Below are 15,066 nucleotides of genomic sequence, written 5' to 3'. Positions count from 1 at the left end.
CTCTGGGCACGAGGCCCCGACCCTGGCTTTTGCTCCCACAGCACCTGTGGGTTTTTTTTTTTTTTTTAAAATTGTCATTATTATGTTGCAATCTTAATAGCTGGTTCTGCGTTTTAGGTGAAAAGAAATGAGGATAAAAGATAGTCACATTTCTTAGTGTCCCCGCTGCTGCAAGCTGTGGGCAGCCCCGCCCTCCGCGGGCCGCCGGGCGGTGTAGACGCTGCGGGGCGGTGTAGACGCGGCCGGGCGGTGTAGACATGGCCGGGCGGTGTAAACGCTGCGGGGCGGTGTAGACGCGGCCGGACGGTGTAGACGCGGCCGGGCGGTGTAGACGCCGCCCGCGGCAGGTCCCGAGGCCCCGCGGCCGCTTCCCATTGTTCGCGCGGCCGCGCCCCGCGGAGTCACCTCGGTTCTTCTCCCTCTGTTTTCCCAGGGCGATCGCGGGGAGACGGTCGCTCTCGCGCTCACCTCCTCCCCTCAGGGAACAGCCGGCCCTTGGCAGTTCTGACTCACTGTCAGCGGGAGATGAGTCAGACCCGCTTCCGGAGAGCGGGCAGATCTGCTCCACCCACGGCGGGGGCGGGGGGCGCTCAGGCCCCGCGCCCAGCGGCTCAGTCTGGAGGGTTTCCCGGTGCCCGGGGTAACCCACCCTCGGCCCGGGAGTGCTGTTCAGGGCAGTGACCCTGCGGCGTGGCCCGCGCTTCTGAAGAAAGGGGGGCGGGGTGTGTGTGTGTGTGTGTGTGTGTTTGGGTGTGTGCGCCTTAATATCAGTTCTTTAAAAAAATATTTTTAAAATACAAAATCCTTACAATGAAAACGATGGATGTTATAGTGGAGAAGGAAGTGGAGGAAAATAGCAGAACTGAGTGGCGCCCTCCGCCGGTGTCGGTTTTTGGCGAGCAAATGTGGGTCATTGGCAGGGCTGCGCGCTGACACGAATACCAACAAGGGCCACTTTGTAGGCCGCAGAGCCGCTCTGTGCCCGCCGAGGTGTAAGGCCGGGAGTGATGACACCGGAGCGCAGGGCACTCCTGCCCGGAGCTCCAGTGCCAGACCCTGGGTTGGAAGCTGACCTTGAGTTTTTTTTCTTCTTTTTTTTTTTTTAGTTTAGTTTAGTTTTTCTGTGTTGTTTTTTTTTATAACAATGTATATTTCCCCCCCCTGATTTTAAAATACCCAATTTTTATTTTTGAAAATTTAAAATAAATAAGAAAGCACAAAGGAGAAAAAAAATGTGCCGATTGCCCCACTATCCAGAAATAATTCCTGTTCACATTTTGATGTATGGATTCAGTTTTCCCCCCATATGCATATTTTATTGAAACAAAAATGGAATCACTATACCCAGGATAATTGAAAACATATACCCACACAAAAACGCCTGCACATGAATGTTCATGGCAGCGTTGCTCATAACTGTCAAAAAGCAAACAATCCAAATATGTCCGTCAGCTGATGAATGGGTAAACAAAAGTGGTACAGTAATCCATGGCAACATTATTTGGCAATAAACGGGAACAAGGTATGATACATGTTAAAACATGGATGAATTTTGAAAATGCTATGTTAAAAAAAAAGAAAGAAAAAGAAAGTTATACTAAGAGGAAGAAGCCAGGCACACAGACCACATGCTATATGATTTCATTTGCATGAAATGTCCAGAACAGGCAAACCTATAGAGACAGAAAATAGCTTAGTGGTGGCAGGCTCTAGGGGGGCAGGAGGGGGGTGGGGAGTGACCGCTAAGGGGTTTCTTTTTGGAGTGATGAAATGTTCTGGAATTAGATCAGTGAGAGTTGCACAACTCTGCAAATATACTAAAAGCTCCTGAATTGTACACTGTAAAGAAGGTGATTTTAGAATATGTGAGTTATATCTCCATAGAGCTTTTATTAAAAAAACAAAAAATGTAATCACACTGTAATGTATTATGAACATTTCCCGAATATTCCCAATAACTACTCTTGTGCAACATTTTTATTTTTAATTATCCAAGTAATGCACATTTATTGTAAGAAAGGAAATAATGCAGAAGAGTTAAAATTAGAAAGAGAAGTATTCTTCCCCTGCCCAACTTCAACACCTGCAGAGGGCCCACTTAAACACTATTTTTGTTTCCTACTCTTCTGTTCACAGAACCTTATGTTTAGCTCAACCTCACAGGCTTATTTTTAATTTTCCCCTTCCTCCATCTCTACTCTCGTTCTTCTCTCCTGCATAGAAGCACAAATGAGTTTGTTATATGTTCTAAATTATGCAAGTATCTGGGAAATATCACTTTTTTAATTTTCAGAAGTGGTATAAGTCCTTTTTTTGCTCAATACTTTTTGAGGTCTCTGCATGTTCCTGAATGATATTATTCATAGTAAACAAACACCACATTCAACTTATATGTTGCCCCAGTGAGGGACACCTGGGCTGCCACCAACTCTGTCAAAATATTAAATTTATTGAGGTAACATTAATAATACCATTATATACTTTTCAGGGGTACAAGATTATAATTTAACATCCATTTATTCTATTGCAGGTTTCCCACCTGGTCTAGTTTCCTTTCATTACCATATATTTGACCTTGTTTATTCTCTTCCTCCTCCCCCCAAACAGAGTTTTTAATGGAGACAGCATATAGCATAGGACTAAAGAGAGTCTGCTCTTGCATTAGAGAGACCTAGTTTGAATCTTGTCTGCTAATTATCTGTGTGACATTCTCAGTTTCCTCATCTATAAACAGTGGTGTGAATACCTATGTGACAGGGCAGTGGGGAGAATGAAATAAACATTGATGTAGAGCCCTCATACAGTACCTGGCACCAATTCTCTACTCTGGGAAACTTATCAATATTGTTATTTATAATATTATAATACTAGATACTACTACATTGAATTTGGAGCATATCTTCTCTATTTCCTTATCTGCTTTAGTTTTTATTCAATGGACAACCTCAGATGGTCCTGGTTCAGTCCATTTCACCTTCTTCCTCTTCTTTTCAACCTTCTCAACTTACAGTGGAAGAGAAGGGGACTCAGAAGATGTAATAATGTGCACCCCATGCCTGCCTGCTCTTCAGGCCACTCTAAACTGGAGAGAAACTCACCATTGTTCCTCATCAGCCTTCTTAGGTTCCATTTTACTGTGTGGGTCAAAAGTAAGAGCAGAAAGCCCGGCTGGTGTTGCTCAGTGGTTGAGCATGGACCTATGAACCTAGGAGGTCCCAGTTCAATTCCCAGTCAGGTCACATGCCCGGATTGTGGGCTTGATCCCCAGTGTGGGGTGTGCAGAAGGCAGCCGATGGGCGATTCTCTCTTGTCGTTGATGTTTCTCTCTCTCTCTCTCCCTCTTCCTTCCTCTTTGAAATAAATAAAAACATATTTTAAAAAATGAGAGCTGGAAGAACTGAGCAAACCTCCCAGAAAGAACAGAGAGGCCAGGTGCCCTCCTAATGACTCCTGCGATGACAGCAAACAGTCCTGCTACCAGGGAAGATTGAAAAGAGGTGGTTGTGAGGGGAGCGTGTCACAGAGGCAGGGAGTAAGGAAGGTGTGGGAGGGGAGGTATAGAAAACACAGGGTGAGGTGTCTAGACTTATTTTCCTCTGGCATTCTGAACTTTCCCTTCTCAATGGGAGCTGAGGTTCTTCCCCCCAAGTCCTTGTTACCTATCCCATAATTTGAAATTGCAAGGTTTGTCCCATATTTTGAAATTACAAGGTTTGAATGCCCACAGGTCTTCTGTGGGGACTTTACTCCTCAGTAACAGCACAGAGTGGGAGGGTTGGTCTTTGGCACCCCTTCAAAGTGTCCTAATCATTAAAATTTTCAAACTGGTTTGTTAGTAGGAATAATAAGTTCATTTTTCTTTTTCCTTTTTCACAGAAGCAACTAAATTGTGTATTGGCGTGCCTAGGTTTACAGAAAACATCTTTAAAACATAGTTCTATAGAATAAAGATAGAATAATTAAATATTCCCTAATATGATACAAGGAGCTAAGATAATATTACAACAAATTCTCAGCTGGAGTTGCTTTGGGGCCCAGGGTTAATTTCACACCTTATTCTGGGAGAAGGTAAAAACCTTCAGTGCACCCCGATGCACAGGCTTCTTGTAGGATTTGTTTTCTTAATTAATAAGAAGCAGCTTTGTCCTTTAAATAATCATTTGCTTTCGTGCTGGTGACATATCTTGTTAAAGAATATATATATATTTTTTTTGTCTAATGTAATAGGAGAGCCTGTGGGCTTGTTCGGTTGAAGTTGGTGTGGGGAGCCCAGGTTACTAGGTGGGTCCCTGTAAGGGCCAGAGACCCTCCATTAGCAGTCAGAGAATGTGTCTCTGACCCCAGGTCTAACTAGGCTTGCTCCCGGCATATTCAGGGGTATCATAGCGTTGACTGAGGTAACTATATGACAGTGCGACACAAATGCTGTTATCGATCATATTGATCATATGATTCTCTGTAGCTGGTGATGGTCAACCGCAGGATGAACTTCCTGCTGTTGATGACAGGATAACTTAAAGCACAGCACACCTCTGAACTATGACTTTGGTATTAAAAGAAAAAGGAGGTGGCTCATTGGTGGAGCATCATCCCGATACACCAAGGTTGTAGGTTGGATCCCCGGTCAGGGTACACACAGGAATCAACCAATGAATGCATAAATATTACAATGAATTGATATTTTCCTCTCTCTTCCTTCCTCTCTAAAATCATTCGATCAATAAAACAATTTTAAAAGGGAATTATAATAGATATTGTATAGGTAATTGTATAGGTTACACAATATACATGCTTGAATGTCCTCTAACTCCCTGCTAGTACTTCACACAAAGCGGTTCTTGAGCATGAGAGAGCAGGCTATAGACCCTATTCAGACTGCTGCCAATCTCCACCAAGCTTCTTTCTGTGGGGAGCCCCTGTGGAGTGAGTGTGAAGTTGTGAAATGCATAAAACCTGGGCTATTTGTGGTGCTTTAAGGAGCACTGACTTCAGTCCTGAGAAGCAAGGATGTTGGAAATGCTGGCATATTTGTTGTTTCTGTCTGTCAAAAAGAGCACCTCAGGAAAAGACTTAATGCAATATTTAGGACAGTAGGCTCCCCTTGGCCCAAAGTGCAGCCTATCGTGGCAGGGAGGCATGTGGGGGAAAGAGGGCATTTAAATGCCTTTTCAGCTCAGTGGAGCATAATGGCTTCTCACAGCACAGGACTGCGGTGACGTGGACCCTCTAAGTTTCCTCCTCCCCAACATCCAGATAAAGTGAAAGTAAACAGGCGCTTGGAAAATTACTCGTGTTCTTCCTCCGCAAGGCACATGAAACGGGCGGCAGAAAATGTGTTCCATCTCCTTTCTTTTTGGCATTGCCAGAACTCACTGCACCTCAGAGCCGAGCTCCTAGGAAGTCTCTTCTATAGCGCCCTCTTAGAGCACAAACTTATAACGGCTTTGTTGCTTATGGTTGCTCTAACCCGCATAGGCATCTGAAAAGGCTTTGTGATCCATCTTAATTTCCATTTCCATGAGAAAGATAATTTATTCCTGAACTGAATGAGACATTTATTTGTCCCACTCTGTTCATCTCAGGCAGTTCTGTGATTTTCCTGAGAGGAATCAGGCACGTCCTATGGTGTTCGTCCTGCCTTCAAGTTTGGATATTATCAATATCTTTCTATTGGGAGAATATTATTTTGAACAGCGGTGATAAGCCGCCCTTAGAGAAGAGATAATTTTTTTTTTTTTTTTTTTTTACTTTGCAACAAGGTTTAAATTCAAACATCTTGATTTCTGGTTCTTGAAAACGAAATAAAGGCTGAAGTAAGAAAGACATTACATTGGTTAATACAAACTGCTGACTTCAGCATGTGTCTCAATTTCTTTCATAACTGATTCACAAGGCCAGTTGGCATGCCCATTCCCTCTGGATCTGACTGCTCGGTGGATAGTGACGCTTGACATGCAGGGTTTCAAAGGCTGGAGCCCATGAAGAAAAAGGTTTGATAAATTAGAATGTGAGCTCCATGAGCAGAAGGAGGGGCTTTTTCACTGCTGTGTCCCAGGTGCAAAGAAGAAAGCCTGGCCCATGAATGCTCAGTAAGTATCAGTTGCATAACCGGGAGGGGAAGTATTCTGCCTATGGGAACTAAGCTGTTCTCAAACCACTTACCAATAACTGCCACATAACATTTTGAGGTGAGCATTTCTTCACTTAAAAGGTGTTGGCACATTTAACTTTTTTTTGAGAAAACAACATGAATATAAGAATATACATACATATAGGTCTATATATATTTCAAATTCAATTTTTTGTCTGTTTAATAAAGGGTTATTTTCTAAATATTAAGCAACTGAAATATAAGACAAAGCATATATAGTTAGTTATGAGGAATATCATGCTGAGATGAATCAAATGGACCCTGACTTCAAGATGCTCAAGATGAATCTAATCCATAATAATAAAAGGGTAATATGCTAATTAGACTGGACATCCTTCCCGATGAAGCTGGGGCCAGAGGGAAGACAGCCCGGGTCCTGGGTGCCAGCGGGAGGCCAGAGGGAAGCCAGCCCGAGTTCTGGGTGTCAGAGGGAAGCTAGTGCTAGCAGCCGGGGGGAAGGAAGGCCTATTCTTGCACGAATTTTGTGCATCGGGCCTCTAGTCCTGTATAATAAAAAGCTAATATGCAAATAAATAGACTGAACAGCAGAACAACCGGTCACTATGACACACACTGACCACCAGGGGGCAGACACTCAATGCAGGAGCCTGCCCCCTGGTAATCAGTGCGCTCCCACGGGGAGTGCTGCTCAGCCAGAAGCTGGGCTCATGGCTGGCGAGTGCAGCGGCAGTGGTGGGAGCCTCTCCTGCCTCCATGGCAGTTGGACATCCCCTGAGGGCTCCCGGACTGCAAGGCCGGGCTGAGGAACCCCCGACCCTGAGTGCACGAATTTCGTGCACCAGGCCTTTAGTTGGGAGATAAACAAGCATGTGTTCACATACATTATAAGGAGAAAGCCATGGAGGAGAAAGGGGGTCAAGGAGCTTGACTGAGTGCCAGGGAGGCCTCTGAGGAGGGAAAGGACTGTGTCAAATGCATTTCTGTGTCTTTGTTGCCTGGCTGAGTAGACAGATATTTGAATGAATGACTGAATGCATGAATGAATAAAATTCGTTCACATAATTGAGCCTGAGTTCTTGAGTTTAAAATAAAGAAAAAATATAGTGTTTCAGTGGATCAAAAGAAAGAAACCACGTCTAAATCAGGGAGGGTGGAAGAAATCAGGGATCAGAAAGGAAGTGGGAATGAAGAGCAACCTTCCAGGCCCAAGGAATACAATTAATAAAGGTCTGAAGGGGAAGGGAAAATGGAGAACCATGGGGAAGAGTTAAGTAGCCAGATGCAGCTGCCACAAGGTGTGGTGGGAGGTGGGGGTGAAGCAGCTTGAGCACAGGAGTGAGGGGGGCAGGCTGCTCAGTAGAGGAGTTTATTGTGTAGGCGAAGGGAGGCCGAGGGGTTCACGCTGGGGAAGTCCTGATCAGGGAGATGAGTATTGGGGGCATTAACCAGCACTGGTGGGAAGCTGGACAGAGAAGGATCTGACTAAAACGGTTGTGAGGCCACTTAACTTTTCCATTCCAGGTGGAAACAAAAGCTACAAGAAACTTATTTAGGAAATGGCATGGGGATTAAAAGAGACTTGAAAAACTGGAATGGAAAAGGCAGGTGGTTAATTAGACACAGGGCTGGGGGTGGGAGACTAGAAAGGAGGAAGAATAAAAAATAACCTCTGGTCCAAGCCTAAGTGACTGCGGAAATGAAACTTAACAGGAATAAGTGGCAGGAACAGCCTCTTATTGGGGATGGCGATGAGAGAGTGAGGTTGGATTTAAACAAGTCTTAGGTACAGAGAAGATTGCCAGTTGGGGATGTCCAGCGGGTAGTTGAAAACCTGATATTGATTATGTAGTAGTCTGAGCAACAGATTTTTAAAAAATGATGTATTTATTTGTTTTTGTTTTTTTTATTGCTTAAAGTATTACAAAGGGTATTACATATGTGTCCTTCACCCCCGCCCCCCGCCCTTGACAATCCCCTGGCCTCCCCTACCCCCCAGTGTCTTATGTCCATTGGTTATGCTTATTTGCATGCATACAAGTCCTTCGGTTGATCTCTTACCCCCCTCCCTCCTGCCCCCCAACCCTCCCCGGCCTTCCCGCTGCAGTTTGACAATCTGTGTGAGGCAGCTCTGCCTCTGTATCTATTATTGTTCAAAAGTTTATAATGGTCTCTATTATCCATGAATGAGATCATGTGGTATTTTTCCTTCATTGACTGGCTTATTTCACTTAGCATAATGCTCTCCAGTTCCATCCATGCTGTTGCAAATGGTAAACTCTTCTTTTTTACAGCAGCATAGTATTCCATCGTGTAGATGTACCACAGTTTTCTAATCCATTCATCTACTGATGGGCACTTAGGCTGTTTCCAGATCTTAGCTATGGTGAATTGTGCTGCTATGAACATAGGGGTGCATATATCCTTTCTGATTGGTGTTTCTGGTTTCTTGGGATATATTCCTAGAAGTGGGATCACAGGGTCAAATGGGAGTTCCATTTTTAGTTTTTTGACGAAACTCCATACTGTCTTCCATAGTGGCTGCACCAGTCTGCATTCCCACCAGCAGTGTACGAGTGTTCCTTTTTCTCCACATCCTCTCCAGCACTTGTCGTTTGTTGATTTGTTGATGATAGCCATTCTGACAGGTGTGAGATGGTACCTCATTGTTGTTTTGATTTGCATCTCTTGGATGATTAGTGACTTTGAGCATGTTTTCATATGTCTCTTGGCTTTCTGAATGTCCTCTTTTGAAAGGTGTCTATTTAGGTCCTTTGCCCATTTTTTGATTGGATTGTTTATCTTCCTTTTGTTAAGTTGTATGAGTTCCCTATAAATTTTGGAGATTAGGCCCTTATCAGATATGACGTTGGCAAATATGTTTTCCCACGCAGTGGGTTTTCTTGTTGTTTTGTTGATGGTTTCTTTTGCTGTGCAGAAGCTTTTTATTTTGATGTAGTCCCATTTGTTCATTTTCTCTTTAGTTTCAAGTGCCCTAGGAGCTGTATCAGTGAAGAAATTGCTTCGGCATATGTCCGAGATTTTGTTGCCTTTGGATTCTTCTAGAATTTTTATGGTTTCCTGTCGTACATTTAAGTCCTTTATCCATTTTGAGTTTATTCTTGTGTATGGTGTAAGTTGGTGGTCTAGTTTCATTTTCTTGCATATATCTGTCCAATTTTCCCAAAACCATTTATTGAAGAGACTATCCTGGCTCCATAAAAAATGATGTATTTATTTGAATAGGTTATACCACTGCCACTTTTGGTCAAGTGAAAATTAATTCTCCTTCCTACTGCTGATTGCCTATTTTCTCTCTCCAGAGGTAGCCACGGATTCTGGTTTCTTGAGAACGATTCTCAAGATATTCTGCATGTATATATCCCTAGGAGAGTTTGTATTTTTGTTTTTTAAAGGCTAGAGAAGATTGTCTTTGAGACAGAAGGAAAAGAACAAGAAGAGGTAGAGATTAAAAAGGAATTACTGAAGCAAGATCTTAGAGAAGGTAAGACAGGATAGAATTAGTGGTGGGCTAGAAAGGGCAGGCCAATGGCAATAGCAGTATCTATTTTATTTTTTATTTTTAATATATTTTTATTGATTTCAGAGGAGAGGGAGAGATAGAAACATCAATGATGATAATTATTGATTGGCTGCCTCCTGCATACCCCCTACTGGGGATTGAACTCACAACCTAGGCATGTGCCCTTGACCTGAATGGAACCTGGGACCCTTCAGTACATAGGCCGAAGCTCTACCCACTGAGCCAAACCAGCTAGGGCTTGATTTCCATTTTAAATAGCTGGCCTACTTCTCCTCTACCTGGTGTGGCAGAGATGCATGTAGAGGTACATTGGGGGCTTTAGGAGGATGGCAGAAAAGATGTAAAATAGCCACTGTGGACACTGGAAAATATCATAGAACTGTCAGAGCCAAAAAGCAATTCAAAAAGGTTTATTTTGATGATTTATAAAAGAAATATCACCACTGCAACTTAAAGCTATTTACAGATTTAAAAATAAATTTACAGAAATTATTCACATCATATTACATTAAGCAGTTTTATTAAAATGTTACAGGTAGTGTTGAACAAACATATAACATAAACCAAGTTCTAATCACATAAAAGCCCTCAAAGTATGTTCAAAACCCATTGGAAGATGGTCTAGGAAAAAATGGAAATATGATTTCAGGAATCAGCAGGAAGATGATTTTCACCTTTACATTATAACTGGTCTCAGGAGATGTGGCCTTTAAAAGTCACTTAAACCTTAAACTGCAACCAGGGTCTTACATTTGGACAAATAGCTGGCGTAGCTCATAGAACACAGGACTTGGAATTTATAGTCCGATCTACTCAAAGGTAGTTTTAATCAAGGATGATGGTGTTAGTGGTTAATTGGCCATCACACTTTACTCTCGCAGGTTACATGCCAATCAATATTCCTGGGAGGGGAAAGTTTGAGGATTTTTCAGAGCCATGGCCGCGATCTCAATGCTCCTGCCTCCTCGGGGTTGTATCTGCACCTTAACAGCCCCCAGGGGAAGAACACCATCCAGAGACTTGGCCCTGAGCCTGGGCTTAGCTGCCGCCTCTGATAAATGCTGGGCACTGTCCCTGAAGCCAGGAAGGGACTGTGTGGCAGCTGCCTGGGCATGCTTCCCTCAGCCCAGCTGCCGATCCGAATTAGAGAATGGCCGGCAGCGCCATGGAGATGCTAAAGTTTGAAACCTAAGTGTCAGGGATTGCTGATGACAAATAATTTTTATGAAGAAAGTGGGTAAAAAATAGGTGTTTACCAAGACCTGAGACTTATTAATCTAGTTTAATTAAGCAAAGGCATAGAAGAGTCCACTTCAGCTCATTCAATAGAACTCCCCTACTTCATATTGCTGACTTGCAGCCAGGTATGTGACCCTTAAGTATGAATTCCAGCATATATGTTATTAATAATTAAAAATAGCTAATTTTACTAATCTGGCCACTAATGACATTTCATGATTACAAGCCTTAAAAATTTAATACACATACAATTTTTTTCTTGTATATAGAATGCTTACATATTAAAATATCAAAGGCACTTTTAGGTTACAAGATAAGCAAAAATACATGAGTAGAGACAGAATTATTTATTGGTTCCTTCAGTTTCTGTGTCCATGGTGATCATCAAGGGCCCAGTTTTGCACTTCACCTTTACCGAAGAGTGTGAAGAAAATGGCACCAAATACATTAATAGCAGCAGCGATCCAGAAAACAGTTTGCCATTCCCTAATAGTGTTCTGTAGAGAAAGAAAGAAAAAATGCACATGAAAATTTCTTGTTTACTTTATAACACTAAACACACACTGCACGCGCACACACACACACAACCCAGTAGAACTGGCAATGAGAAAAAAAAGAAAAGGCAGTAGAAAGCTAGCTTGAGGTAATTTACTCAAGGAAAAAGGAAAAATCTGAAGAAAGGAGCACTGTGTGGTTGTTATACTTAATCTGAGATGAATGTATTTTGGTGAAAAAAATCTTAGAAATCCATCTTAAATTTTAGTAACTATTTAGATATGCCAACAGTGTGTTGCCACCCTAGAGGAGTCAGTCAATAATTACATCATATGCCAGGAAGAAATGTTTAAGACAGCTTCTTAGGATTTCCAAGACCAAGCTTCTCTGTGTCATTAATGGGATACAATAATACCTTAGTGTTATTTGGAGACAGTGAATAACTTAAAATCAATCAATTGTACCAGAAATCTCACATAGCTCCTAGTTGGCTTTTTAACAAAAATTTCACCAGTTTTTAGAGAATGCTGTTTTGTTTGTAACAAAAATGAATCTTAGCCAAGCTGGTGTGGCTCAGCGGTTGAGTGTTGACCCAGGAACCAAGAGGTTGCTGGTTTGATTCCCCGTCAGGGCACATGTTTGGGTTGCAGGCTCAATCCCCAGTAGGGAGAGAGGCAGCTGATTCAACAAATAGTACATGTGACAAAAATCCATCAGTATCTATCAATGTTTCTATTTCTCTATCTCTCTCAAAAAGTCAATAAAAAACATATTAAAAAAAACCACCCCAAAACCTGAATCTCAGACACACTTTGACTTTTAGTTATTTATATATACTCTGACTCATTCCACAAACTTTTTGAGGCAGTACAGTAAGTTTCAATTGTAAGCAATTTTAATTTTAAAGCAAATGTGGTTTTACTTTTAAAAGATATCACTAAACTAATGTTTTAGTAACATATCCAAAATCCAGTTCAGTTCCCATTTTACAAACATTCAAGACTTTAATTCAGGAGTCCATATTTCCCTAGCATAAGCGCTGGGAGTATCAATAAGAGAAAGTAACATGTGGTAGTGTGTTGTCACAATGATCTATGTTGAACATTTCTGACATGTCCACATGGAGACACAGAATTTTTGAAAACAAACAAACAAACAAACAAAACTTTCCCAACATATCTTTCCGTTATGTGAGAACACAGTAACAAGGGCACTGACTCATGTAAGTAAGGGATTGATGGGAACAGAGTATGGGAGCATTGCCTATGGTGAACACATAGATGTCTGAAATAGTCTATTTGGTAATGAAAAAGTTTGCATATTCTAAAAGTGTTAATTCGATTACAGAGACAAAACAGAGAAAACTAAGTCTCTTTTAGAAGTTTAAGTCAGCTTCTCAAAGAATATATTTCACCAGTTCATTAGATTTTTTTTAAAAATAGGAAACTGGAGTTAGAAAGGGCCTTTGAGGTCATTTATTTTGATTTCACACACAATGGAGGAACCCTTTTATTTATTTATTTAAATTTTTAAAAATCTTTATTGTTCAGATTATTAGAGTTGTTCCTCCCCCCCCATAGCTTCTCTCCACCCAGTTCCCACCCCACCCTCCTGCCCTTACCCCCCTACTGTCCTCGTCCATAGGTGTATGATTTTTGTCCAGTCTCTTCCCGTACCCCCCACACCCCCTTGCCCCCGAGAATTTTCAGTTCATTCCCTTTCTGTGCCCTTATTCTATTCTATTCACCAGTTTATTCTGTTCATCAGATTTTTTATTCACTTGATTTTTAGATTCACTTGTTGATAGATATGTATTTGTTGTCATTTTGTTGTTCATAATTTTTTTAAAAATATATTTTATTGATTTTTTACAGAGAGGAAGGGAGATCGAGAGGGATAGAGAGTTAGAAACATCAGTGAGAAAGAAACATCGATTCAGCTGCTTCCTGCACACTCCCTACTGGGGATGTGCCCACAACCAAGGTACATGCCCTACGGTCCGTAGGCCGGCGCTCTATCCACTGAGCCAAACCGGTCAGGGCTATTGTTCATAATTTTTATCTTTACTTTTTTCTTCTTCTTTCTCTTCATAAAGAATACACTTCAGCATTTCAAATAATACTGGTTTGGTGGTGATGAACTCCTTTAGCTTTTTCTTATCTTTGAAGCTGTTTATCTGACCTTCAATTCTAAATTATAGCTTTCCTGGGTACAGTAATCTTGGTTGTAGGTTCTTGGTATTCAGCACTTTGAATATTTCTTGCCACTCCCTTCTGGCCTGCATAGTTTCTGTTGAGAAATCAGCTGACAGTCGTATGGGTACTCCCTTGTAGGTAATTAACTGTTTTTCTCTTGCTGCTATTAAGATTCTCTCTTTGTCTTTAGCCCTTGGCATTTTAATTATGATGTGTCTTGGTGTGGTCCTCTTTGGATTCCTTTTGTTTGGGGTTCTCTGTGCTTTCTGGACTTGTAAGTCTATTTCTTTCACCAGGTAGGGGAAGTTTTCTGTCATTATTTCTTCAAATAAGATTTCAATATCTTGCTCTCTCTCTTCTTCTGGCACCCCTATAATTCGGATGTTGGTACACTTAAAGCTGTCCCAGAGGCTCCTCTCCTTGCACTATCTTCGTATTTTTGGATTCTTTTTTCCTTTTGCTTTTCTGGTTGGGTGTTTTTTGCTTCTTCATATTTCAAATCTTTGACTTGATTCTTAGGATCCTCTAGTCTGCTGTTGGATCTCTGTATATTATTCTTTATTTCAGTCAATGTATGCTTAATTTCTGATTGGTCCTTTTTCATATACTTAAGGGTCTCACTAAATTTCTCAGAGGTTTCTAGAAGATTCTTGAGTAACCTTATAACCGTGGTTTTCAACTCTATATCCAGTAGTTTGCTTTCCTCCATTTCTTTCATTTGGACCTGTTTTTTTGTCTCCGCATTTTGGCTGCTTCTCTGTGTTGATAGAATGGCTTTGTGTGCTAGGTGTCCTTTAGGGCCCAGTGCTCAGCTTCCCTAATTACATGAGGTGGACACTCTTGGTGCACCCCTTTGTGGGCTGTGTGCACAGTCTTGTTGTAGTTAAGCCTTGATTGCTGTTGGTATCACTGGGAGGAATTGACCTCCAAGCCAATTGGCTGTGAGGACCAGTTGTGTCTACAATGGGAGAACTGCGGTGCTGGAGACACCCTTATGGGGCAGGACTTGCTTCAGTGGGGCTTTGGTGCTCACTGAGTCTGCCCCCTGAGTGTGTCTCTTATGGATATGAAGAGTTGTAATCTGAATGGTCTCACTCTGACCACAGGGTACACTGGCTCTTGGATCTCCAAGGAGGTGCAAAGTTAGCCACTGCCTGAGGCCACCCAGCAGGAGCTACAGAGAGATCTGCAGATTCCTCCTCTTTGTTTGGGGTTTGGAGGTGCCCAGATGAAGCGCAGTTGTGAAGCAGTGCAGGCTGCTGATGAGCCTTAGGCCTTCTTTTGGAAGCTCTGGGGTTCTCTGACCCAGCTGCAGCTTGACAGGTTTTTAGGCAGAGAAAGGCCAGGCCATTCATATGCAAAAGCCTCTGCACACAGCTTGGGTGGGGTTGTTAATTGAGTGGGGTGGGGTCTCAGAGAATCACCAGAGCAGAGCAAAGAGCAATGGCTGCCAGTCTGCTCTGTCTCAGAGAGGTCCCAGGTCT

General features: G+C 42.2%; 1 protein-coding gene across 4 annotated transcripts in view; it reads right to left on the bottom strand.

The window, feature by feature from the left end:
* Positions 1-10,048: 10,048 nt before the first annotated feature.
* SLC17A5 (solute carrier family 17 member 5) overlaps positions 10,049-15,066 on the bottom strand; it is a 65,737-nt gene continuing 60,719 nt past the window's right edge. For all 4 annotated transcript variants that reach the window (XM_070418234.1, XM_070418233.1, XM_070418230.1 and 1 more), the window contains one exon: positions 10,049-11,389. In XM_070418234.1, coding sequence (XP_070274335.1) covers positions 11,236-11,389 — 154 coding nt within the window. In that variant the 3' untranslated portion in view covers positions 10,049-11,235. The remainder of the gene's footprint in view (positions 11,390-15,066) is intronic.

Source organism: Myotis yumanensis, unplaced genomic scaffold, assembly GCF_028538775.1.
Source record: "Myotis yumanensis isolate MYYU_CA2020_CCGP unplaced genomic scaffold, mMyoYum1.0.hap1 SCAF_6, whole genome shotgun sequence".
NCBI classification, from domain to species: Eukaryota; Metazoa; Chordata; class Mammalia; order Chiroptera; family Vespertilionidae; genus Myotis; species Myotis yumanensis.
This window is presented reverse-complemented; position numbering and strand designations above follow the sequence as displayed.